Genomic DNA, 27,585 nt, shown 5'->3' with positions numbered 1-27,585 from the left:
AGCTTGCCGCTCGCTGGACTAGAGATTTTACTACTGCTTTATTGCGCATCCGTTATTCAAGAAGGACCATTCTTTTTTTCTCTTTCTCTTTGTCGCTTCGCTCTCGCGTCTCCGGGATACGGTTAGGAACACCGCGATCCCAATCTTCGGACTCGACGATCTCGTTCTCCCGAGGGATTTAATAACATTCTAATTTTTCTCTCTTTCTCTCACTCTCATTCATTCTCTCTACATCTCGCTCTTTCCAGTAATGTCTTGCGAGCATTACCTAATCCGGTGAAGAACTTGTTTCTACGTACAACTCGTTCACTGGAGAAGACGTGCTCGACGAATTCGCTAGTTATTTCGCGCCGGATGTATTTGGAACCATGTCGCCGGAAACGGGACACGAGCCACTCTGATCAACCCATGACGCTGTTTAGACGCAAGAGTAGTTTGAGATGCGTTTCTTAAATCACTTGCAGGTTCCTATCGTTTCGTTATTCACCAAAAACTCGAGCCTTGAGAAAAAGTTACTCTTACTCTTACACATAAATACAAAACACCTAATTATTGGATTTTATGGCATATGCAAATATGAAAACTATAAGCTTAAAATGTATCCAGACTATACATATGCATTTATGCAAAATGAAATATTAGCATTATTATATTAAATAAGAGACATATTTTGTACACATTTACTTATGTGTTTCATATTATCCATAAACGATAATTTAAAATTCAACGAAAGTTTTCTTATCAGGTTCATATATAAAAAATAAATAATTGATATTGTTGCAGTTTAAAGATCAAGATCTTTTTATTAAGAAATTTATCTAACTTTGAACACTATCCAAGTGTCGTGGAACTGACAATGAACTGACAAGGGCCTTAGAGTCTTAGAAACTCAACCTACTCTCAACTAGAGCCGTGACTATTCGCATAACTTAACATTCGAGTATTTCATACCTTAAAAATGAACTTAAAGAGCTTGACAAATATCCAGATTATCTGAATAGTATTCGAATTACATTCGCCACCGAGACAACGATTCGACGAATAGTCCCGATTCTAGTTTCAACTCCAGCATCATCCAGACTTCGTACAAACGCATCGTCGAGCAGACGTATTACAAATTACAGTATTTGCTATCCACAAGCTGGTTATAACTAGGTCGTCGACCAGACAGATTGACCCTAACGATGCGTCGTTTCGAACGACTACCTGAATCACAGTTGCTCGTTCACCCGTTTGCGTTCGCACGAACACGCGACAACGCCTTCTGACGAGGCACGACGGAGTGGAGGCGTAGCATTGGGGACCGTCAGAACTGACACGAGGGGAGTTCTGGCCAGGGCGATCTCCGTAGATCGATAAGAAAGCTCGGTGAGCAACGTTGCACGACAAGACGCGTCGTTAAATGTTTATAAGGCACGGCCTCGTGGACGCTCGTTTCTCGTCCGCTAGGTCGCAGGGATCCGCGACGCGTTCCAGGGGCCGGGTGAAGGGGGATAAAAAACGTCGCCGCCCTTTGGCGCGTCTCGCTGCTGTACGAAAATAAAGTGATCTTACATAGAGAGGATCCTCGTGGTCGACGGGCCACGCGACGAGATGCGCCATTGTCATTACGCGGCCCGTCGTCTCGATTGTTCATGTTACAACGGGGCAGTGACGGACTCGCCGGGGGCAGATCACGGCGCGGATCGCGCGTTAAAACTAAGAGACATCGGCGAAGCGGCCGCGCGAGATGCCCAGGAGGTTCTATAAATCGTTTTAGTCCATAACAAATGAGGGGTTTCGGCAACCAAGTGGTGTCGGATCGGGCCAAGCTCGGCAAGATCGGACAGACTAGTGCTGTTTGGCTACAGAGCCCCTCAAATAATTTCTTTTTAGTCGTTAACACTGATAAAAGCCTCTAAAACTCTGTCGCTGTCCCTTAGAACGCTACGCAACCTAACATAGTAACTTTGCTTGTACTCTTGTCGTCGATACGGTTAGGAATCCAACTAGTCTTGCTTGCTATACGCGCGGCATCTCGTTGGGCCGCTTCCGGGACGAACGAGTCTGTTTCGAAGGAAATTAGTTGTACAAGACGACACGCCCAAACGTGACACTCGCTTTTGACATGGTACTGGTGTATACTTTTAAAAATTTCATTGCTGAATACATGTAATGAATAAAATCTGTGTTCGAATGGGATGTAAACTCGCGTACGAAAGGAACACGCGTTTACCTGTCAAGTGTCTTAAAAATTTAACGTTAAGTATCTCCTAACTTGTTCCGTGGCTACACCTAAAACGAAATATCATTTCAGTATTTGAAATACTATCACGATGTGTTGCAAAACGAGCGTTACGCTTGGGTATGACAGCTTGCTAGCTAGGTACATCTGGTTTGACGTTGCGCGCGCGTCGCGACTGCCCGTGGACGATGTCTCAATTCTCTTGTTTGTTCGAACTCGGTAGAAACGGTTAACACGCTAAGTCTAAACGTATCAAAAAACGTATCGTCCTTTAAGGCTGGCTGCGTGAAGAGGTGCGTGAGCTCGTTTGAAACATACGCAGAGCGGGAGGAGAACGTCGCGCGCTTTTCTTTGGTAATACGTACAATTATTGTAATCATTATACATACACGGCTAATGAGTCGCTGCGGCTCTGCGCTTTCGCTCGGCTTACACGCTATTTAACGTTATATCCAAGCGTTATTGTCGAAAGTAACAAACGAGAGGGAACGCGCGTCTAGAAGATCGGCCGGGCGACACGCGTTTTGGCGTTTGCAACTGCAACGCGGAAGGAAGGACACGAGCAAGAAGGAAGAAGAACCGAGGAAAGCGAAAAATTGTAGAATCTAAACAACTACGGCCTGGGCTTACAAAGATTCGTACTACGTAATCACACGGGGTTGTATTAAATAAGAAACCAAAACGATCGGTCTCGAGCGACGTTCAGAAGGCACGTCGAGACGATGGCAATCGTACTCTGCCATAGCAACGTCTATAAGAATAATAATGTAACACGACCACTATGATGCTGAATCGTGATAATAATATTACTAAGAATAATTATAATGATAAAAATAATAAAAACTAAAGGCTGAGAATAGTAGCAGCGGTGAGTGTAATAATAGTAACGTTAACAGTAGTTGGCGATGGTAGCAATAATATATATAATGTTGATTGTGAAAATATCTAAGACCAATGCTTTAGGACTTCTTCTAACTATCGTACCTTCGTCGCGCGAGCGTTCATAGAGGCCTGGCGGGGGGTGTTAAAAAGCATTGTTCTACGATCCAGAAACGGACGACCGGAATAAAGCAATTTTCCGTGAAAAGCTGGTCCTCGAACTGGTTCTCGTGCGGGGAAAAGTCGATAGTTTGAAAGAGCCTTCATACTCTTTCTCTTTTTTTTTCACTCTCAATCACGCTCTATCACTTTCTCTCCCGCTCATACATTCACTCATTCTCTAGTCCCTCCTGTTCTCGAAAGCTCACTGTAGTCACTCGCTCGAAGACGAAGCAGTTTTCCCAGCGACACTGCGAATCTCACCGACCTGGGACATCGATTCGCTGATCGACGACCCCCCCCTGAGTCCACAGGAATGCTCCTCACGTTCTCGTCTTGCGTTAGCATCGGCGACGATGGGCGGTCTGCACCGTGAAAACATTTCCAACTCTTTTAGTCCCTATCGACGTCTTAATTGACAAGAGTCCCGAGCACCCCAGGCGACACGAATCAGTTTCGTTTTCTCTCCCGACCACCGTCCGACCAACGCTTCGATGAACAACGATCGTGAAGATAATCCAACGTCCTGAGCACATTTTTGTCGCAGACGAGAACAACTAGTGATGAAAACAGACCGGTCGATCGGCCGTACCCACGCCGTGACAGTGATCCACGAGCTAAGCACGGGTTGTTTTGCCTATTCGTGGAGGAGACGAGTTTAACGAATCAGGAGACATCAGCCCTTGGAACTGTTCCTTCCGCGCAGACCCTGTACCGCTGTTCAGGATCTGTAAATACGAATCACGTCCCTGATGGGCGCCCTGCAGAGCGGGCAGAGTCCACCACCCTTGCCGCACCACTGCTGGGTGGCGCATGCATAACACATACACATGTGTCCGCACATGTACAGGACGCTATCGATGCTCCTCTCGTAGCAGATCGAGCACTCGCTAGGCTGACCGGGCGTAGACTGGAGGCCCTCGCTCCACCGTTGCAAGTGCGACGACGCCTGGGACGTGAGCGTCCCCTCTAAACTCTGATAGTTGACTGGCTCCACGTATGTGGACGAACCTGTGCTGGCCATGGTGCCGGTCAACGGTGCCGAGGTCTGTCTGGAAGATCCTGGATGCGACGTGGACGCTAGTGAGCTAGGTGGCAGGTGCAGATGAGGGTTTCTGTGCCCCGCGGATGCGTAAGTAGGCTGTGGCGTGGACGAAGGCGGCGTGGGGCAGCTGGTTTGAGGCGGCAGATTCACCACGAGAACCGTACTGCCGCCCACGGCAGGCTTGAACTGAACCACTTCAGAGAATCTAGAGAGCTCGGTGGCCGCGTTGCTGTGATTCGAGTATTGTTGCTGTTGTTGCTGCTGCTGCTGAACGATGATGGCCGGAGAAGAGTTGCTTTGCCGTTGTCGCGGTGGCGACGTGGGCCTGCTGGCCAGCATTCTGACCCGCTGGGTACTGCCGTACACGTCGACGAACGCCCAAAGCTGCAGACTCTGGTCGATGTGCATCACCACGTTCGGCGGGCCGCCGTTCTTGCTCATTTGGACCTCACCGAAGTGAGTCACCGTGAATGCTATCTCGTCGCCATGTTGAGGGCTGGAGGCCACGTCCTTAGAGACCACCCAGTACTCCGGACGATCCAGCAGAAGATCGCTGTCGTCCGGCAGGTCTCCGGCGGTGAGGCGCGCGGGGTCGCAGGAAGTCAGACCCAGCGCCAGGGCACCGACGTATATCGGTTCTGTGGCGAGGATCTGCACCACCAGTCGCTCGCCCAACAGCAACGGCCGACCCGTGAACGCGTAGCCGTGACAGAATTCCGTGTCGGTGCGCGTCGCCACGCACTGCTGGTTGCTGAAGCGGATGTTCCTGCCTCGAGTTCTGGGGAAGAGAAACGAGGAAACGATTAGCGGACTGTTGGGTGCCGGTACCACCGGGGCGTTTGGAAACACGAAATGTCGATTTGGATGGAGAATTTCACGGGCAGCTGAGAAGGCTTTTGATTCTATTAAAAAATTGGTGCTTCATAGTGGTGTCTAACTCCTTTTGAGTAACTAATAAGGTTTAGAAAACGGCTCTTCGCACGACACAGCTAGCCAATTAAAGTGTACATGACTTTAATTCCTAATAGATTCCCATGGGAAAGCCTAATTAGTATTCAGTCCTATCAATGTCACACGGAATTAGCGCGTATGGTACATCAACGTGAGTTAGGCATCAAACAGCATGCAAAACGTGCAGCATATTCAATTTTCGTTACGATTATTTGGAAATTGGGTGAATTCGAGAGGATACGTTCGACCTTTGAAATTAGGGGATACTTGGGGCTCGATCAGCTCGCGTTGCAGATTACGGAATATCATGGTGGAACTCACGGGTGGAAAGGTAACGGTGTGAAGATGACGCCGGCCGGTTGAAACCTGAGTCCAGGCAGCTCGACATCGGGCTCGTGATGGATCGACATGCTCTGCATGGACGGAAGGATGATCCTTTCGAGGTCTCTGCCAGTGTTGCAGGCGTCGTCCATAGCCGAGTGCCTACTGTGCTGCGCATTGTCCTCGTTGCTGTGTTCGGCGCCTCTCCTGATGTTGTTGAAGTGTTGTCTGTTGGGATCGACGAACTCGATGGCGGTGCTGTTGCCGTACACATCGATGATCGTCCACAATGGGCCGCGTGTTTCTACGCCGCTGAAGAACAGGCCCTTTTCCTCGCCGTTTACGCCAAAGTGCACATCGCCGGCGGACGTCACGTAGTAGAACAGCACCGCGTCCCTGTCAGCCAGCCTCTCGGCTAGGGCCTTCGCCCAGTAGCCAGGTTTATTTGTCAGGTCTGGACAGGCGTACCTGGGCAGACCATTTCTCAGGTTGGTCGGGTCGTTGCTCGTGAAACCGAACCGTATCACGCCGCTCCAGTTGTCTGAGATCTCGAGGAACTTCACGCACACCTGCAATGGAAAATGATAGATCGTTAGTTATTACAGCTGAGCCGTACGGGGATAAAAATTTCTAATAAAAAACAATTCTACCAAACTCGTGTATTTAATTTCGACCCAACATTTCTGGAATAATTCTGACGAAGGGGCCAATCTTCAAGAATGCTCAGGGTTACGTGAAGATTGGGTCGGAAGGAGGAATCGGTGAAATACAGGAAATTCTTTAGAAGTTTCTAGCATGGTATTGAAAGACGATTTATCAAAGTCGGTGTTCCTCGTAAGGCTACCCGTGGCCTAGAAATCTTTCTAATGGGGGTCAGAGCCACCCAAACGCGCTGACCTTATATTCCCAGAATTCCTATCATACAAAGCGTAAATCTTGTAAAGCTCGTGGGATATTAATTATGGTAATTATACCTTTGGTATAAGAAAAAATATTTGTGAATTTCGTAAGTCCTGGAGGATGTAATTAAGAAGTCCTTGACAGGATAAAATTGATCGTTCCTGCGACCACACTACAGTTTCCAATCGAGGAAACTCAACGAACGAAATTAAATTGCAATGCAGTCGATCGTTGAAAGTCGAAGGTCCAGCTTCGAGTCGAAGAAGAGTATATTCAACGGACAATAAATTTTCAAACGTTCGTGACACCAGCGACGAGACACCGGTGTCACGCGAATATTGATCGCAGCGTCGTATAATTTAAACCCGACCTGTGGGTGTCGATTCCGCGTCGACGACGTGGAATTAAATCAATCTCAATATTCCTCAAAAGGGAACTGGGGGAAGCCCTTTTCAACCTTTCGTCGCGTATCCGTGAATAATTGGACGGACCCTTCGTGCTGCTAATAGAACGTTAATCAGCACACACGCTTGTTTCTGTGGCTGTTAACGAGGCTGGAAGCGACTATCGTAATTATAATTTCGATAAATCGCTGTCGATTCCGTTTACGGTGACCATTTACCCGGAAGTCGTGGAGGGATTTGCGGCTCGATGATAATTTTTAATCGTAACGTGGCATCGCGAATCTCGTCGAGGAGGAAAAGACTCACTTTTTGCCATCGAGTTCTCGGCCACGTTATGTCACGAGGCTGAGCGTGACGAAAATCACAAGGGCGACAGTCAACGGCGGGGAACAGTTACGAAATATCGAGCCCGAACGATGTTCCCTTTCCTAGAACGGAAAGTCTTCAAACGATCGCATTGTCTCGTCAATGGGCTGCTTTTACAGTTTACGACAGTCGATGTCTGACGTGGAGACAACAGTGCATCGACGGCCGATTTAAAAACGTTCCCAAGGAAAAATGAGACTCCGGAGGCAGCCGAGAGAAAGGAAAGGCCTTTTCAATTTCGAAACAATGGTTTCCACAAGAACTAACAGTATTCTTATTGTTGTCCAGTGTAAAACGTTGGAGCAAATATTGACATTTACGAGCAATTGCTTTCACGACATACATCGCGCAGAATGAATACACGAGGACGCATTAAACAAATTTGGACAATTTTATTTCAATGTAAAACGAAAGAGACGAGACTTTTGAGAGAAAGATATCCTAAAGGCAACGTCCCACGCGAATATTTCAGATTGTTGCCATTTATGTAGCGTAGGAAGAAAGAAACATCTCGGAAGGGATTTCAGACGTCTCGATTTTTGCGAAAATTATTAGAAATTATTTACACTCTATTTACTGAAGTTGTATCAGTTTTAATGGGTTAAGATGGCTTTGGAACACGCGGAACGGTAATTCTCAGAGGGGACCAATTATCATCGTGTCCAAACAAGCACAGGAACGCTGATCGACCAATTAACGCCCACCGTGTTTCCTCGGGTTCGCGAAAGACATCGAATTACCGTGGATCGTTCCCGATCGAACGACGCGGGGAATCCAATTCCAAGGCGTTTAGTGAAATCCAACGAAGAGAACCTTCGAATGCCTCGCCCACGCTCTCTGCCAATCTCCTCTTTGAAGGAAGGAGAGGAGCCACGAAGGATAAAAGGAGAGCGTAGATCGCACGCAACTTTGTAGACACGTTGCTACGCTGTGAACCAATCGACTAACTCATTAATACTTATCAAATTGATATTCGAACGAGAAGATTCGTTTGGATCAGAGAGTGCAAGTGATGATGTTCTTGTTGTGAAAAGTTCTGTCACTCGAATGTGTAAATGCGTACTAATAGGGATTCTACGTTAAAGTTTTGGAAAATTCGATGCAGAACACTTTCTCGTGGTCGTTAATCAGGACGAATAAGTTGAATATGGAGTGTCGTTGCTAGACGAACGACGAGCGAACGCTAAACCGTCGGCCCACGTGAAATAGCTGGCCTCTTCAGGGTCGCTCAGACTCGGCTCGGTCGGCCACGGTTTAATAGACAGGGAATGCAAACGACGGCTTCGTCGAGTGGAACAAAAGTCACCCGATTCTCACAATTAAGCGTCGCTCTGGCGTATACGATTTGCTGGGCGAGCGGCGACGAGAACGAGGAAAAATGGCCGCTTTTTTCTCTCTCCATCCGAGAAGGAAAATCCACGGCTAGCGACTCGGATTGATTATCTCGAGAATTTCCAACGACACGGAACTACAACCTGCATTTTCCTACTTCATTTTATCGTGTACTCGCCTTCTCGAATATATCATAATCATCGTGTTACATAACAGCTCGAAGTTGTAATTTAATTTCTGATTTAAGGAAAGCATTCTGCCATATTTTAATCAATTATCTTTTCGAACGTTTACCTTTTCGCCAACGCGTACGGGCCTCGCGCTGAACGTGATGCCCTTGCAGAAGCTTTCGTGTCTTCTGGCGATGGTCCCGCCATTGCAGAGTGTGATATTGTCACCATGAACCTGATGGAACGTCAGCGGTGGTAGATTGTTGGTACCCGCACTGGACGATCTTGGTGCTGCAACAGAAACGAAACAAACTTGTTAATTCACTGACTAGAAGCAACGCAAAGAGACCAGAAATAAATAGCACTGTGCCAAGATCGTTAAGCTTCCGGCTATTTAATCCGATCGATCGAGTAATTTCAGCGACCGGAAGCGAAGGGGCCACCGGGGGCCACGCAATTTCCCAACGAAACGAGATTTCGTAAGAAGCTGCGAGGGAAGGGAATTACACGCGGTTTGGAACAAAAAATTCGATTCTTTCGGTTGTTCGGGACGGGAACTCGTGGAAAGAAAGTGTGCTCGCGCCGTCGGGAAATTCCTGCAGTCGCTTCGCGCGAAACAAAAGCGCGGAAAGAGAAGGGACGACGATGGCGATCGCGGCGGACGGAGAAAGAGGAAAGGTGGAATTCGATCGAGAAACTGAAATGCAAAACCACCTCTCGAAGCAGGTCGAGCGTTTCCACTTCGGTATTTCATAACTCCGACTCGCTGATACGGAATGCGACGATACCGCCAGGATATTCCCAGGGTGCATTCAGGATATGCCTGGACCGTGACCGGAGGCGCGAAGGCGCCCGAGGATTCGTACGTATCCGCGAAATAGTTGGTCCTTGTCGCTCGAATGGCTATTGGATCAGACATTGGACATCGATTTTCGGGGGAATTCGGGATATCGTCCTTTGCTAGCTTCGTATTCGGTATTTTTTGCACCGAATTTTCTGGTTCCTTTATATCAATAAATTTTTTATTGTTGTAAGATGGACGTTTTATTTCATAAAGTAATGTGACACTTAGATAACACTTTTCGATACTTTAACTCGAGTAATCAGGTTAACACGTTGGGTTTAATGTGGGAGACTCAGGAAGTTGATAAGACCTAATCGGCACAGCCGGTATTCTATACGAGTTTCGAGATAATGTTCTATCTGCTTCGTTTGCGCTGACACTAATTGCAAATTTCAAATGCTAGAAACATATAAATTGATGGAAAACATGGTCGTTGCGTATGTCGAACAAATGTAACAACACCATAATGACAATTTTTTTTTCTGGAGCAGAATTCTACTCTTTAATTCATGTAGTATACATAGTATAGCGACTTGGTACTTGTTTTTCGATTCACGTTTTAAATAAACTTTGCACTAATTCAACTTGTCAAAAATTAAAATAAAAAGTTCCAACCAAATCACACTAAAACGAATAATTCGTGATATCACTTTAAGTCCCGAACGAATCTAAAACGAAACTCAAAATTCCGTTATGCACAACTATCACAGTTTCACTGTCAACTATACAAAAGAAAGGCCAATCTATATAACAGTAACACTTATAAGCACTCGATCCTCTCCATCTGACCAAGATAACTAACAAACAAGTACTGTAAGATCTTTGGATAAAATTTGAGAGATAATAATAAAAACAGATCCGTACAGATAGTGAATGAAAAAAAGACTAACAAAGGACGATGAAAGTATAAAAAACACGGGATGGTAGGTACACCACGACCTGCACGAGCGACAGTCCAGTTCCGACTGACTATCGATACGCGGACGGAGGTAGTATCGCAGTCGATATCGTACGTGCGCCACGCACCGGAAACCGCACGTTTTGCGGCGGAAGCGGCCGCAACAGAAGGCGCGCACCGTCCCGAGGCGATACGCTTTCTCCGCGAACGGATGCGCGCCGAAAACCACCGTTAACAATGACCGGCAACCGGAAGTAACTCGAGGCGAGGCTCTGCTCGACTTCTGCGGGCTTCGTGCGTTTCCTACGACCGGCGATTGGCAGCACTGCGACCGTGCAAATTTTCCCAGGCGCCAGGAACAACCGACAATCGTCTCTGCTGTTTTAAACGACGCTAAAAAAGACTGGACTCCATTTTGGATTTCGAGACATTGTTCGAGTAGTTCCTCGAAAGAATTCCTCACTCGATAAATAAAACTAGTCGAACCATACAAAGTTCGATATTTTACGAGCCTCCCGACCGAGACACCAGGCTTATTAACAATTAAATATAACCGTTAAAGTAATTGCAAAGTTGGAGATCAAAGATACCCAGTAATTTCCTCGTCGCTCGTGAACACGAAGGTTCGTTAAAAAAATCGCGCTCGATAACAGTTCTTTCGGGCCGTTTCAGGCGTCCCGACGATCTATCGATCCGTCTGAACTGGTCATCGAGGAATATAGAAAAATCCAATCGCGGTAAGAAGTTGCAGGCCAGCATTTTCATTCGATCGATTAATCCGCTAACGAACCGAAACCGTGGGCTCTCGCTAGCCGCGATCCGCCAAGCCAGTCACGATCTATGGATCGCTGGTAAAAATATACGCGGACGATTGGTTTCTCACGGTCCGGCTAAGGCGCGTATTACGAACCAGTCGGTCGCGATTGTAATTTTTAATTTATCCGTCACCCTGACCGAACGTTTTTCGTTTTTTTCCCGCGCGAGCGTACCGTTACCGGTCGCTCGAGAGAGAGAGTAGTCTCGTGACGCAGTAAACGAGCGGATGTTTTCCAGGATCCGATCGGAATTATCGGTAAAGGATTGTAATAACCGCGAGAGAGGAACGATCGCGTGCATTCTTCGGACCGCGTCGAACCGCTCTTCCGTTTTTTCAGCTTCTTCGACGTGGAACCGAGCGGCATCGGTTTCGTGGGATCGAATATATCGGTCAAGTCGATGGGAAACGGTTTCCTTCCCGCTTCATACAGCGTGGTTTCCATTTCATTGCACGCCTGGTGTTGTTATGGCGCCGCTGGTCTAACAAAGATCGGAGAATCCGCGTTGCTAATCGGGAGATTTCAATGCCTACGCTCGAGCGTCGACCTGTTTGCGATTAAACACTAACCCTCCGCGATCGGCCATTTTGTAGTATATGCAAATATCACTTTGTTAATAACCTTCTCGGGATAAAAATTTTCCACCAAATTCATTCTCGCGACCGCATTTTTGATTAAAAACGTAGATCCGGATACCATGCTTCCGGCTAATAAATAGTCCATTGTTTCACCGATTTGCGCGATCTCACGAGTCTTAATTTCACAGATCCCTATCGATTCTAATCGCGTTAAACAATGGTTCACCGTTAATTTTAATTATACATACGATCGATCAGCGTTATCTATGCGACGATTGTCCGTATTAAATTCTTAACTGTGGTATCGATTTCTTTCCGTGACTTTTTAAATTAAATTTATCCGAACGAAGTTTCTCCAAACGCTATGTGTCTCCGCGTAAAATCCTTCAAAATACGCAACAGATAGTATAATCGAGCAAAAAACTACCACGAACCATGCATACGTACGTCGAGGGATATAAACGATGCGCATAAATCATAACCGCTGGATTGTTTAGTGATTTACTCTTTGAGCTCACCAGTTGAATGTCCCACTGGAATAACTGCGATAGTATTCCACTGTGGCATTGTTAGTAGTATTATGTTACACACGATGCAAGTATCCAGACTACGATAGTATCAAACATGGAAGATTTCAATGGCAATTAGTTTTTCTAACTCTGCTACAGTTGCGAATTAAAGTTTACGAATCTTCTGTTCACTACTTTCAACTTCTAACGGTTAAAAGTAGACGAGAAACGTGGTTTTAAAAGAACTAGAACTTGCAAAGGAACGTCATCTCTGTTATATCTCTCGTAAGAAAATCATCGTCCTAGCAGAGTCCTTTTTCTTCGCACATGCGTGACTAGAAAATGTCGCACGGACGATGACCACCCTTGTTGCTGTTGGTCGAGGCGACAATCGCTAGGGTTAAATGGATTCACAGTTCGTTTGATGGGACAACGAACGAGACCGACGTGGCACAACGGTACTGGTCGCGAGATTCCCACGGTGAATCGCGGCATTATGGTCTGGTGTCTAGGAAACCACGTCGTGGAAATACGCCTCTGCGTGGATCGTCGGGGATCTTCATCGATTCAGTCCAGGACTCGTCTCTTGAGACGATTCGCGCCGTGAAATCGTCCGTTCCGCTCGAAAACGCGCGTCAACTGCCGCTGATTGTAAATTGAGTCGTTCCAACGAGTTTCAGGAAAAGTTGACAATTTTACTAAGTAAAGTACGTGTTGATGCGACCATCGTTCTCAGACAAGTTTATTTATTTCATTGCACCTTTAGTGGCGCGAAGAATGATGCTATAATTATAAATTGGGTACTGTTTCTGTTCATTCAAAGTTCAGTAGTGCCCCATAATATTGCAATTTATAAAGTGTATTTAGAAGATAATGTATCACTTTCAGAAATTCATAACTCGGTAACTGGGTTGCATACAAACAGTTAAGACTAATTTGTGAAGGATCTACAGTTGAGAAATATCAGGATAACTCTGCTGTTCGGTGCATAATAAATGCTATAACCTAGTTACGGAGCAATAAGTTTTCGAAAGTGTACAATTAAATTTTAATCGCTCTAGTCTGAGGTAAAATATTAGAAAAATGATCATTAAATAACATATTACTTTATTAAACTAGATTATTTGAACAGTAGAATGATTTTTTTAACAAAATTTATCCCTCAAATTCTAGTAGTAATCGTTTGAGAATTCGCAATTGACATTCTACTTTTCTTACTTTCGCTTCGCTAGGCGCCATTAATCGGCCGTAATTAATAGAAATTGAAACTGGGTCAGTCCAAGGATGCCGCACGGTAGCAAACAGATGCCGCGAAGGATCGTGAATCGATCCCGAATAGGATCATCGATCAACTTGGAAGCACGAAAGAAGCCGCTTTGACGATCGAGGCCCGGGTCATCATCGATCAGCGCGTATCTGGCCTCACGACCTCGACCCTATCGATCCCAATGATCGACACGGGAACGCGAACACCGTTAATAAGCGTTACACACGCCTAGCAAGCGTTTAACGTTCAACTTATCGTTGGGATCCGATGTAGAAGAGCAACAACATGATCCAACCGAGCACGTCGAGGATTTTTCAATAATTTAACGAGATTGGACGCCTAAGAAATCGCTGATGGCGTTAAACGATCCTCGAATCTGTACTCCAACCCCTATTTTCAGCTTCCTGTATTCCAGCTACAAGAGTTTAAAGCCTGAAAGTCTAAAAAAAAATCATACTTTTCAAAAGATTCGCTATCCTATCGACCAACAAGCTCGTCGAAGCAGATCTCTGGTAGCTCCGAGCGCTGTAGCGTTCGGAACACCATCGAGAAAAAGGATCCACTTGAACTCTCAATCCGACACGATTCCGTAAATGACATAATTCCCAACGAATCGCACGGGACTCGTACACCACGTTAACGTAGCACACGAGCACGCCGGTAAACACGGCGAATTACCGTGATTACAGCGGCCAGGTCGATCCGCAGTTCCTGCAACCGTGGCTGCTACCCTCCTGTGCCACATTTTCGCGGCCGTTTCGCGCGATTCGTGGCCCTGAAAAATTACGATTCCCTCGGGCGCGACTCGAGATTACAACCCAATTTTTTTTATCCTCCGTTCGACGAACGTGCTCACTGGCGGATGAAATTGTACCGCGTCCTGGAACCGGTTGCCGCGAATCGCTAGGATCGATCCATGATTCGAGATTCCTCGCGTGTTTCGAAGTACGATAGATGCGAAGTTTGGAAAGGAAAAGGCGTGGAAATGCAATGGGGCTGAATGTCGGTGAGACTTGGAGAATTCGGAAGGAAAATTTTTAAAGATGATTAAAATTTATTAGAAAGATTGTTTTACCAGTGGGTGGGGAATGTTCTATCGCGTAATAATTGATAGCATTAGTATCGATGAAACGTATTTTATGAGTAACAAGAACTTCTCTCACATCGTGAGCATCACTCAGGGGCATTCTTTATAGCCCCTCGCAGAACGCGCACTCATTTAATGTGGGTATCATTAGCCAAAGTGGACTAAGAATGTACGCCGTCATGGGATTGCCTGTGTTTCGAATGATGGACCAAGGAAATTATTAATGGGGTACAGCCTCGATAAAGGTAACCTTGGAAATTCTAACATCTATAATTGCTAACGGGATAAATACGGACGAATTAAATGCAACCTCGACAAATATAATCTCGAGAAATGAAACCTTGACTAGCGTTAAAGATGGAAGAATAAGTAGTTATATCGATTAATAGAGTAGATTAAGGATACCTGTATGAAACTCCACTGTCAATTAAACTAATAATTATAGAAATGATTGGAAAAATAGGAGTCTCGAGAAAAGTTAAACGACAGAATGGGGTTTTAACTCTGATAAAGTTGGATTTAAATTACTGGAGCTTGAAGAACAGTACTTTTGTGAATGTAGCCGTGCAGTTTGAGATAGTCTCTGAAGCGCATCGTTGAATTAGTCGTAGACGAGAAAGAAAACGTTTGGCAGGTGAAAGTGAGCGAGAAAGCATAACAAAGGCACGCTTACTCGGTTGTTGATTTATCGGACCATAATTAATGCTCGACGATCACATCATGTTGATTTATTTCTTAACCAACATTTTCCTAGTACCTGTATCGCCAGCTCGCTCTTTGCAATTTTATTATTCCTTTTAATAAATAAGGATATGCATTACAAATTATCAAGTAAGCAAATCCTTCATTAAGGACGCTTTGAGATGATAATTTTCAAAGTAGAACGTGTTAATTGCTCCACAATTAAATCTATGTATAACTTACAACCAGCTGGAAGTTTTCATAATCTACTTCCACACATTTTCTTTATTTATAGACACGTATGCTCAGGAAAATTGAATGAACAGGCTTGGATCTTATCTGTACAGTTTCTGTATAGAAGTTTCGTGATCCAAGCATTCTCCACAATCTTTTTCAATTCTGTAACGAGTGGAAATTGATTTTTGTCTTTCATGCTCTAGAAAATCCCCCGTTTTCCTTACGGAGATATATCTGTTTACCCTCCCCAAAAAAATAATGGTTATTGTGGGGTAATCGGAGCTTCGAAAAAGATTTGTACACGATAATATTCATTTTACTCGCGTTTGTCAATTTTACTGTCGTTTTGGTGACGTTTTTCTCGAACGTCACCGCGCGACTAATCGCGAGAGCGCGTTGCCAAGCGCGGATCGATCGTGCACGTAAATCGCGACTCTCAATGAGAGTCATGCCAGTAATTGGTCTATGCCCGCGCCTATGTTGCCATTCGCCGGTTCATCTCGTGGGAAACTCGTGACACACATTTGCACGGAAGTGTACCTCTCGGTAAGCGCGGATCCTTGGATCTGACGCGCGCACAGCGAGAAGATCCTGCGCGATCTACCCAAATCCTGACGTCGTCGAGCGACTCCGCCTCGTCTAGGGGCTTTCCCTCTGCATTCGTAACGCGTCACACATTCTTTTCACCGTGAAAAATTATATTTTATCTCGAAAATAGTCTGCTAGCAAGATCAAAGATCACCACTTCTAGAAATTATTTTTTTAAAAAAAAAACTGATTAGAATTCTTGGGGCAATTAAATCACGAAGAATTATTCTCTTCCCGATATGTCATGCCTGTCTCGATAACAAATTATTAACGAATCGTGACGTAACCAGTGATTTAACGCCAGTCCATGTCCACCGGGTAAAAACTGTCGAGTGAATCGTTACGATTTATGTGAAAGCGAAGTTTCAAAAGTGAAACGAGTGGCGGATACTACTTACGTAGATCTTTTTGCGGAGGTGTTTACGCGACGCCGAAAATGGTGGCGCACACAGATTTCTATCGGTGGTGAAAGTAATTATTCGCAGTTCGTTTACCAGCTACGCCGTTGTGACAAATGCGTAGAATTAATTTAGCAAGAATCAGCAAATAAGAAAAACGCCTCCAATGAAATCAAATGAATAATTAATGAATTAAGACTTCGAAATCCGTATTCATGAGATTTTTACGAGCAATATAAAAAAGAAACGATACGTTACTTTCCAGTGGTACATACAAGTGCTACCTCGATAAAAGCAACAAACTCGGGTTTCCTCGGAGATCTTTATCGAGTAGTCGATACTCCGACGAAATTTCCAAACGGATCGAGAATATATCACCACGAGCTGGGTACACCTACCCATTATCACCGCGCCTAAGTGAAAGTAATTTGTTCCATAGGGAGCCGGGGCGCCATTGGAACAATGCCGGGCCGCCTCCGCGATGTGAACGCGATGTCCTTTGCACGATGTAAATAAACGGAGCCTTGACCGAGCTACCACACTCGGGCTCATTGACTATAATAAGTTCTATTTCTGGTGGCCGTGGTCGCCTAGCGCGTAGAAAATTGCGAATAGCTCGAATTGCGCTCGATTGGAGCATCCTGGATGTTTACGAGTTCGACGAACCCCACCGCATCGAAAGAAAATTGCCCGACGAGAAAAGTGCCCGGTAAATGCCACTTAATCTTCAATCTCTCCTTCGACCGTGCGCGCATCATAATACAAAACATTATTACACGAATCAGACGCGGTCATATCGTTCGTAGAATCGACAACAAACAAGATAATATTGTGTGATCGGGGTATTAATCCATGAAAAGGCTCCTCTTCAATTTATGATTTATGGTACGCTCGAATACCGACAAACTACCGCTAGTCAAAGGCCAAACGCATTCTAACACTCAATTTCTCAGGCCAGACAAGCTTCTATTCTCCTGCTACTCGTTTTCGTCTGCTACGCGATCCCTAATTGGATAAAACCGCGTCGTCGTCTTGTCCGTAGATAATACTCTAGAGTTTCTCACAGTTTGACGAGAAACGAGCTTTTAACTTAATAACATCCAGTAATCCAACAATGGAGGGGATTCGAATCGTTTTGCTTCCGGTTTTCGGAGTCTTTGGTTGTTCGAACCGACTTTTTACAATTTACCAGTTGGTAGGACCGTCTGGCCAGTAGGATGAGCTACCCGAGCGGTGAAATTCGTTTCGAAGAGCCTGGAACTCGGACGTCTGTGGCGCTGGGTCGCGTGCTGACGAGGATGCGCGGCTTTCAACGATGCGGGCGTCACGACCCGGTCGGATCAAGCACTCCAGGTACTGTTAAACAGCATTGCCACGCCGAGGAAGTTCGAGTAATGTTCTGTACGGCGTTCCGTGTGTAGAGGAACGTACACAGAGCCAGGAGGAGTCTTGTTCCCACGCCCGACGCCGTGATCTTTGCCGAGCTACTTAGTCCTCTACTAGAAGGAGCTTCCCCTACCCTCTCTATCGCCGTTCCGCTCCCTGACTCACCTTTCGGTCTTTATTTCTCTTTCCCGCGGACGATTCCTCTCTCCGCTACTCCTGTCGCTATCCTGAAACCGGAGGATACCTCTTTCTTGCCCCTCGACGACTATGTGGGTTACGTAAGGTGGCAATGCGCGAGCCTCGCGGCACGTTCGAGTAATAATAACGCGTACGAGAAGCAGCGAACCGGTGAACGGGAATAGCTGCGGAGAACGAGCGAGAAAGAGACTCGGGGAAGGGAGATCGAGAGAGTTTCGAAGAGCAGGAAGTCTGGTTTCAACCCTTGAGGGTGTGTCGCCGCGAGGGGCGCGGCAGAACCAGCAGAATTTCAGACGTTTGACCGTGATACTTGGGAAGAATGAGATCGTACTTTTTGGAAAATGAAATAATTATTAATCGTGGATCGATCGTTTGACTGAAAGAAACGAGAGATGGAAGTTGTTGGTTACGCTACGCGGTTCTCGAGTACCGGACGATTTGCTCTTGTAAATTAAGCGTTTTGTAGTTACATTTTACGAAAGTTAAATCGCGAGGAAACCGTGCAATCGCTAGAACGGTTTCTTTCAATGTACCAGGCATTAAAGTGCAATTCTGAATGTCCAAAGACCAATTTTGCGCTAATGCAGGCCCAAAGAAACGGAGATTTCAACGCGTGGTAAGCGATGTGGTCTTACGCCACGACGGTACCGGTCAGGAAAACGGAAGAAAAGAGACGGGAAACGCTCCAAGACATGGTACGTTTGAAGTAATTAGAGAGAGAGGGAAGGAGAAAAAGGAGGAACAGCTTGCGTGCACGTGATGCACGATCATAAACAATCGCGATATTAAGCCCATCGTCTACACGCGACTGTAAATACTGTCGGAACGATTAGGCGTATACAGGGTCTTCGAACTTGATGGAATCGCAGGAATTCTGGGAAAATCGATACGCTACTTCGATGAATGTAATCTCGAATCGCGAACGATGAAACCGCCTTCGCGATAACGGGTCATTAGGTCCGCAACGGTCGAAGAGTATTTTACCGATCGAGCCACGGCCCAACAACCGTAATTTCATGTATGCTTTTTCTATTTTCGAAATTACACATCGGCGATTCGGTATCGCGAATTCAGTTTACATCTCGAATTCCTTGCTTTCGAAATTTTTCAAATTCTTTAATAGAGAAACGTTAGTTTAAGAGAAAATTACGAACCTACTCTTGATGTAATTATTAACTGTTTAGTTGTATAGTCAATAGCGTAAAGCTTGCAGTGTGGGTGAAAATAATCGAATTTTAAACCCTACGACCCCTTCGAACGATTCCAGTTGGAAAAAGAATCGCGGCCAACTGTTCCAGGAGAAAAGTGCTTATCGATCAGGGACCTAACCACTCCCAAGGATCTCCGGGCAACCCTCAGGACGTCTGGCGAAAAATACCACGGGACAAGTGCATATTCCCATCGCGACGCTTTTAATGCGACCACCACGGCCGGCCAAGGAACAATCGGATTAACGAAGTTAAACGATAGGGTCGCGCAAGAACCATCCCCTTGGTCCACCCTCTGCTTCGAATCCACCGACGCATCTGTCGAGCTTCGCACGTACAGGCTCGCGGGGGAGGAGCGACGTTTTCGTAGAAAAGAAAACAAGAGAGCTTTTCGTCCCGTCAAGAAGATTAACTACAATGGATGCCCGTCGATCCGATACGGGGTGGGTCGTGATCGGTAAATAACGATGACACGAGGCTTTTCGAAATATAGCGTCGACGATTATTTCTTATCTAATTCTAGAAGAATACAATTAGTAAACACGCGTCTATTGATTTCTTCCTGATTAATTGTTACACGTGACAAACACGTGGCAACGTACAAGGCTACGGATTAAGATATTTTACGAGCTACGATAACTTCCTGAAACTGCTCGTATTTTTTTGTGATATTTATCGCGATCTGTTACTCCACGACGATAGCGATTCATCGTATAAAAAATAGATGAAGTTTCACATAAAAATGGAGAATCTTCGCGAGTCGTTAAAGGCGTGATAATTGCTGCCTCGCGGAGATATCATCGCGATATCATACACGATCCATAGAAACAGATAAAAACAAGGCTGTCTTTAACGTTAGATAATCAAGCTCCTCGGGCCAGATTGTTGCTTATCGAACGAAATCACCCTCGATTGATTATATTTTGTGCCAAGCATTGTTATTACACCACACTCGTACCGAGTCAAAGTTCATTTCGGGCTTATGCACTCCCTTCTCATGAAAATGCATAATTCATTCACACGCATACGTGCACTCAACGAACTAATTAGGAACAAGCCAAATTAGTATTCACTCGCTTCCGATTAATTCAAACAGAAATACATCCGGCGCTCGCTAACCGAGCATTCTCCCGACCAATTACTACTAACAATTATTAATTACTACCTATATCACTCGATATTAATTATTACCGAAGTCCTCGAATTTTAGAAACCTTCGAATTCTGTGTATAAATCGTTCAGATTTACTCTAGGAGAGAAACAATGTTCTTATAAATAACAAAAGATAAACTGTTCAATTATAGAATAAAATAAAAATTTATAAAATGTTGCATGATCGTTGGAAATATTGGAAGTATATATGCTTCATATAATATAAAATTAATTGCAAGTCGAGCATCCAAATTGAATTGTTTTTATCGAGGGTTTGATCGGGCACATTATGCAATGAAGAGTTAATCGCGATCGAAAGTTATCGACTCGAGTCACCTGTTTGCCGAATCGAACTTTCCATGAAATTTCGCAATTGCAACAAAAAAATTAACAGAAACACATACGCTGGACCATAAAATAGTCACCCTTCTACTACTAGCGCCACCAGCGGAGGAACGATGAAACTTAGTATTTAAAAATATATGTTTTTTTAATAGTTATTATCAAATCTGATCAAGGTACAACACAAAATTTTTTGAAATTCTCCTCGATTGAAATATTTTCTTATAGAGTGATAGAAAGATCGTAATTGTTTCTAGAGCCTCGACGCGTAAACGCGGATCAAGCAATTCATGGAGTATCGCGAACCATGAGTCACGGGGAGCGTTAATGAAATTCCACTTCCTCGCGCGACAAAGAAACGCGTGTCTCGCCTGTTGTTACGAGAGTCGTGCCTTGTGCGCTAATTTCACAAACTGACCGGTCGAGGTGCTGATCGCTCGTTCAATGAACGAATACTCTCAACCTTTATTTATCAAAACAAAATATAAAAGAAAGGGGCTGCAAATTTATATCTAAATAATACTTGAATACAAATTTCATAGTCGATCAGATCACACTAAAAGACGAATTAAAATTTTGTATTCATAATTGCATAATTTCTTTTGTAATTAATAATAATTTGTCCTCGGAATTACATTCATACTTTGTGCATAATTTATAATTACACACCGTGTCATTTAGTAGGTACTAAATGGTATCTAAATTTTCAAGCGTAGAAATTACCATAAAATTCGAATAACCGTCGCGCGGTGACATCATAAAAACCGTTCGTGTATTTATAAACGCGCTCCACGCGCGGCGCACATGTGGAGTGCGGGTAAAAGTACCCAATGTCTTAGCGGGAGAGATGTCGCCCACGATGGGGGGAGAAAAACACAAGAATAACAAAATGGACAAATAGATTTTATACTCACCGAAACCATTTCCCGAGAGCCTGAGCCGCGCCACTCTGGTGGCCCTATTGACGGTCATCGGTCTCCTCGGCCGTTGACAGGACAAAGATAGAGACAAAGCCATCGATACAATAGGTACGAACTATGCGTTACCGGAATTCGAGAGGGACCCCGCGTATTTCGAGGAAAATCTCACGAGCGCGTTCCTTTCTTAATTCTCTGCAGGCCCTTGGGGTGGGGAGCACGGAAAATGAAAAAATAGTCACAACGAACACGCTTCGAGTCTTCGATTTATTCAATTTGTACCTCGATTATTCCTATCCAGCGACAATCGATAGTTGCTCAACACACTTTAACCTCCTAACCAACAAAAATATTCCAAAAAAACAATTTCTAAGTAATCGAATATTCATCCAAAGTTCCCTGATACGTATTAATTTCAATGTTACCCATATCAAACATTTATTTCTAACCCAAAAACACCCACTATTCCTTTATTTAACAAACAAATTCCAAAACTTTTTGTTCGAATACTCACAGAACCTCATCGTGCTGTACACGATATATCGATCCCCTAGGTCTCCTCAATATCGAGATCTCGAAAAGGTGTCTCAGAGGGGGAGATGGCGCTGCGACGACCACGGAAGGAAGGAAGTGGCACGCGACCGACCCATGTTGACACCGTGAGTTTTCTCTATCGATGAGCGATAAAAGAGACGGAGGACGGAGGCCGCAGAGAAAAGGAACGCGAAATTCACGCGGAGAAACCGGGAAAAGGTGGGCAGCTTGAACCACGCCGCTACAACGACTGGCTTCGTTGCAGAAGCAAACTCCCCATCTGCTGTGTTCGCCGCTGCCCCAACTCCCTGCTGTCATTACGCCGCTGTGTGTGTGCCGAGTACGCCCTTGTGTGAACGTCGGTGTGATCAGCCACACACGCGTGCAATTCGTGCGTGCCTGCGGACGTACGTTCTAACCTCTCGAAGCGGAAAAGGTTGCGGCTAAGTGGAGACGCCGTATTTCGACGAGGATTATCTCACCTGATGGATATCGCGCTGATAAGTTGATATTTTATCTGTCTTTGACGATAAAGGTCTGTCTATCCTTCCAAAAAGACAAGCATTGTCCAGAGATACGAAGGAACGTTTGGCACGAGCCATTCTACGAAGCGCGGCGCTCGCAGTCGGTAATGAGCGTAATCTTGTCGCGAAAATTATCGATAAAGAAGAGCGTGTAATGGGAACAAACAGAGGTGTGAACTGATTATTTTGATATTTAATTACGGCGTTGCTAAGCGGAAGGTTTCTATTATGAAATAAATTTTACCACAGCTTGTTTTTGACTTTCTCTTATTGTATTTCTATTAACATTATTATTACCAGAATCACTACTTTCGATGTTCAGGGAATTTCACTAGATTGAAGACAAAGAAATATGGATCTATTCTATTGCAGTAGATTTCGATCCGGATGGAGAACGTCGAGTTTTAGAGAACAGACGAAATTTCAGACTTTCTTGACCCAAATCCGGACTTTTCAATAACGATCTCGCAAGCGGTCGTGCGCGTACGTATTACAAGGCCTCGTGTGCAAGCGTACACGGAGGAGCGTGTACGTCGCAGCTGCAGCTGTCTGCAAAAGCGGAACACTGGGCTTTGGGGATGGCAACGGTTGCGCACCACCTGGCCTCAGGAAGCCAGCACCGGGCCTCGACATTGGCGTAGTCTTCAATCGAGACGAACGACCGGAAAAAAGGGGGGACCGAGGGGAAAGGGGCGCAATAGAGAACCGACTTTCAAAATTCCGGCACCCTCCGAGCGGTCCTGAACCCCCTAAAAATCGATCGATCGCCCGCCCCTCGAAGCTGTACCTGGACCAGCAACTACAAATTCCGTCAATGTTTTATCTGCTCCATACTAACTTGATCTATTGCGGATCTTCGTGCAAATTCATATTTTTATTAATAAAATTAATGAAATTGGAGCTTTGTAGAGGGTTGTCTCAACCCCTAGATATAATAATTTGTACCTTACTTGAAGTATTTCTTATATTCTTGCATATTAACTAAATTCTGTAGTTTTTTGAAAATTAAAATTTCCCATAAATGCATAAACATCCGCAGTCTAGTAATAACTAATTCTAAAATCATAAGTGTTTTGTAATGTTGTCAGTTCATTTACGATTGATCTTGCTCACTTTTCCTACAATAATCATACATTTAAAAATAAATCCGTGTAGAACAGTGGAGCCTCTTTTTATTTCTTTTTTAAGTCGGTACGTCGCCGCCTCTAGTTAACTTTAAGTGCACATCTGTACACGATTCGTCAGCGGTCGAAAATCGTATCTCGGGAGTTTCCAAGGGAGCTATTTCTGTCCTACACACAGAGATCGTTAAGTTCACTTTAAGTATCCAACAATCCAGCCATTGTAGTCCCGTTTAAAATTTAATTAAAAAGTACGATAATTTGTTGGAGACGCTTCGATGATATAATCTACACAACGTGCAGTAAAATATTTTTCTACGCATTTTAGATTTTCCTATTATATTTATAATTATCGTGCGATTTCAGAATTATTCGATTCTCTTTAGGGGATGATTTTTTACGCGCCAACGACAGGGAAAAGATTTATTGATGGATAGGTTACGTTCCATTAGACTGGACCCCCTCACAACTGACGCAGCACGCAAATTTTCTCGCTTTATGTGCCGATCACTTTCATGGGATATTACCATACTTGATCGTATTAACGGTTGCGAGCATAATAAGTCAGGATCGGATGAGGGGTGGCGGAAACCCAGACAGACATTTGATCGCGACTGCTTAATGGAGACGTTAGTTCCGTAGCCGTGATCTTGCGCCCTGGTCCTCGCCTCAAAATGGATCGTAAAATTCCTATAAGCTTTCTTAAACGTAAATAACAATGACCACATGTTTTATAATCACACCCATCAGTAATAACCCGAGGATTATTAATTAAACAATCACAAAGTGTGATGCCTTTTTACACGAAAAAGTGTCATGGCGCTCAGCCATCCACGATTTTAATTGGCTACTCTAAGACTACCTTTTATTTCCTAAATTACGAGAAGAATGACCCTCAACTCTATCTTTATAGGTTACACGACAATTGACAATACAAATTGTTATTATTAAAGTTTGTAAACTTTTGGAGCTCCGCGTATGAAGCGAAACTGCATCCCCTTCGGAAAGAAATCGAACTGACGACGGCCCCTTTTCTCGGTGGAGCATATTTTCCAGGATCACGGGGGCCGACTTAATTCCCATAAAGCAAAGAGGGAAGCGGCGGAGCCTGACCGAAGCGAATTAACGCGTTAAGCCGTCGCAACGACGCAGAATTTCTATAGAGCTTCCGCGGCAGCGAGCTACAACAGAGTGGAGGACGCTCGTGCAAATCCCTTGCCACCCCCGCAACCGGGAGCCCATGGGGTTTGCGCGTTGATATCGCAATAAAAGCTGTATCGATCCCGCCCCGACACGAGGCCGGCTGTTGTCAGGGGGTTGATAACGATATGCAAGCTCCCGTAGACAGCGCCGCTAAAAGCTACGCGGAAGCTTTGAGCTTCTGTCGCCGCTGCCCTGGATACACGCCACTCCCACGCGGCAGTTTCAGCCATTTCTCGCCCGCGATCGGGGAAGAACCGGTTGGGTCCTCTCGTCGGAACGGCAGAAATGAAAATCGATTCGTAGAGACAAAAACAATTTCCATTTTCGCGAACGACGCGATCAAAATTTATTTCACTCAATATTATTCATTATAGACGAACGTTACAACTTACACGCAAAAATATTACTGAATCACTGAAAAATAGTACCGAATGGCAAAGTAATTCCTGTATTCAAGCGACAATTTTCTACCCGGTTTCAAGTAACGAAATTATCCCCTTCGCTGATTATTCCCTTTCGTGCTGTAGTTACAATTAGTATGGACGCGGGGAATTTACTAGACAATGACTCGGTAACGAGTCTGGAAATTTTAAATATGCTGCGGACATTCTTTTAAAGAAGAAACCTCGTAGTAATGTTTTGTTAGCCGCAGACTTCGTTTCGTTTTAAACATTTCGAAGCGGCTAAGACTGATTGAAAGTAACGAAAGCGTTCTCCCAGATCGCGAATGGTTCTTGAAAGCCGAACGAATTGGAACAACGCTCGTTCCCTTTTTTTACGTTTGACTTATTTGGAAAGAGGTTTCCAGCGAACGGAAAGGGAAATTAGTTTGGAAAAATGCAAGGGACGTAGAAGTGTTCGTGTCGACGGATCGATAAGCGGACTTCGATGGCTTTCAGAGAGCTCTGTCGATTTATCTCGAGCGCTTTCCATTAACGTTTGTCGGCAGATCGACGATAGGTTCGACGGTCGTCTGACAGAAATTAGAACGTGGCTTTTCAGCCACTAATAATCTTGACACGCGACGAAGACAAAGGTGAAACTATATCGAACATTCTTCTGCTATTAATCTCTGGTTTGTTCGAAGGGATTACATTTTCATTCGTTTCATTGGCTTAGTGTGGAGAACACTGTACTTGAAAACTGCATACTCTTAACAGAATGGACGAGACTCCTGTCGTATTTGTTATTAATGATCCTTTGAAAGTTGCTGCAACGTAGTCAAATTAGACAACATGGATTCATTAGGATCCAAGGAGGCTTCACAGTCCATCTGCTATAATATCCTGAGGGGAAGTCGTTGGTGCCTCGAACGGCTTCAGGGTCCCTTCTTTTCCTGCTTACTTCCTTCCTTCCTGCCAGGACCGCGTCCCTGGAGTACGCGTGGACAAAAAATATCCGTACGTCGAGTCCGTGGGAATTCACATGCAAATCCTCGATGACAACAAGGTGCCATTTCCTTTCTCGGAGCACGCGCGAAACGGGCCATCTGTTCGCAGGTATGGAAATTCGACTCGTTCCGCCAATACATCATGGACGTTCGATACAGGGCGACCCAGTAATAATACAATCCATAAGGCAATTATTATTATTCATGCGAGAGTTTTTTGTAAAATTTTTTGTAGGAGTCTTCTTCAAGAATTAATTTTATTGCAGGGAGTTTGTAAAGTTCTGTCGTTGCTATATAGAGAGTCGTGTCTGAGACTTACACAGAAAGATAAATAAGGTCTTTAGAGCTTATTGCAACCCCATTTGGCAGCAAAGTGAGAATATTCCGTAGGGAAACAGAGAAGTCTACGGAGCAAGGGCGTGGTAGAAGTATTCTAGAATACAGTCGTAGTCTATATTTGAACTACCCCCTAAAATGGTGACTAAGAGTCCATGGCGCCACTTGGGGGCTGATCGCGACAAATATAGAACCCCGAAAAGACTACAAAGTAAAACCAGCTGTCGTCGAGCTGGAACATTTTTCAAAGTATCTACAAAGCGAATGAGAGCCACGGCGAACCCATTGACCCCGCGTAAACCGAGAAAGTTCCCCGGGTGAACAGCAACAAGAGCAATAGCTGGACGAGGAAGAGACGTTAGAACCACCGTCTTAATCCGTCCGTGTAATATTCTGCCCCTCTTTGTCTTCCAATTACGACTTGACCAGCTTTTCTTTCTCAACCTGGAAACTCGAACGACTCCGGGGGACGACACTGACGAACAAACAGCGATAACATCAAACAGCCACTATAACCGTGGAACATTTTGTCCCGCTTGTGATTAAACCGTCCTCGTTAATGCGACGGGTTCCATGTAAATTAGGATCTTCCTTGTTGAAGACGGTCGTCCAATTCGCGAC

The 27,585-nt window shown here is 44.9% G+C and overlaps 1 protein-coding gene across 2 annotated transcripts in view; it reads right to left on the bottom strand.

Annotated features, from left to right (window-relative positions):
• Window positions 1-849: 849 nt before the first annotated feature.
• Window positions 850-27,585, bottom strand: part of LOC122405233 (protein neuralized) — an 80,137-nt gene continuing 53,401 nt past the window's right edge. For both annotated transcript variants that reach the window (XM_043409818.1, XM_043409817.1), the window contains exons 2-4: window positions 8,876-9,042; window positions 5,580-6,148; window positions 850-5,085 (exon numbers count right to left, since the gene is read on the bottom strand). In XM_043409818.1, the coding sequence (XP_043265753.1) occupies window positions 3,984-5,085; window positions 5,580-6,148; window positions 8,876-9,042 (1,838 nt within the window). In that variant the 3' untranslated portion in view covers window positions 850-3,983. The remainder of the gene's footprint in view (window positions 5,086-5,579; window positions 6,149-8,875; window positions 9,043-27,585) is intronic.

The sequence above is a fragment of the Colletes gigas genome, unplaced genomic scaffold (genome assembly GCF_013123115.1).
Source record: "Colletes gigas isolate AHSC1104 unplaced genomic scaffold, ASM1312311v1 Colletes_gigas_Sc00004, whole genome shotgun sequence".
Taxonomy (NCBI): Eukaryota; Metazoa; Arthropoda; class Insecta; order Hymenoptera; family Colletidae; genus Colletes; species Colletes gigas.
This window is presented reverse-complemented; position numbering and strand designations above follow the sequence as displayed.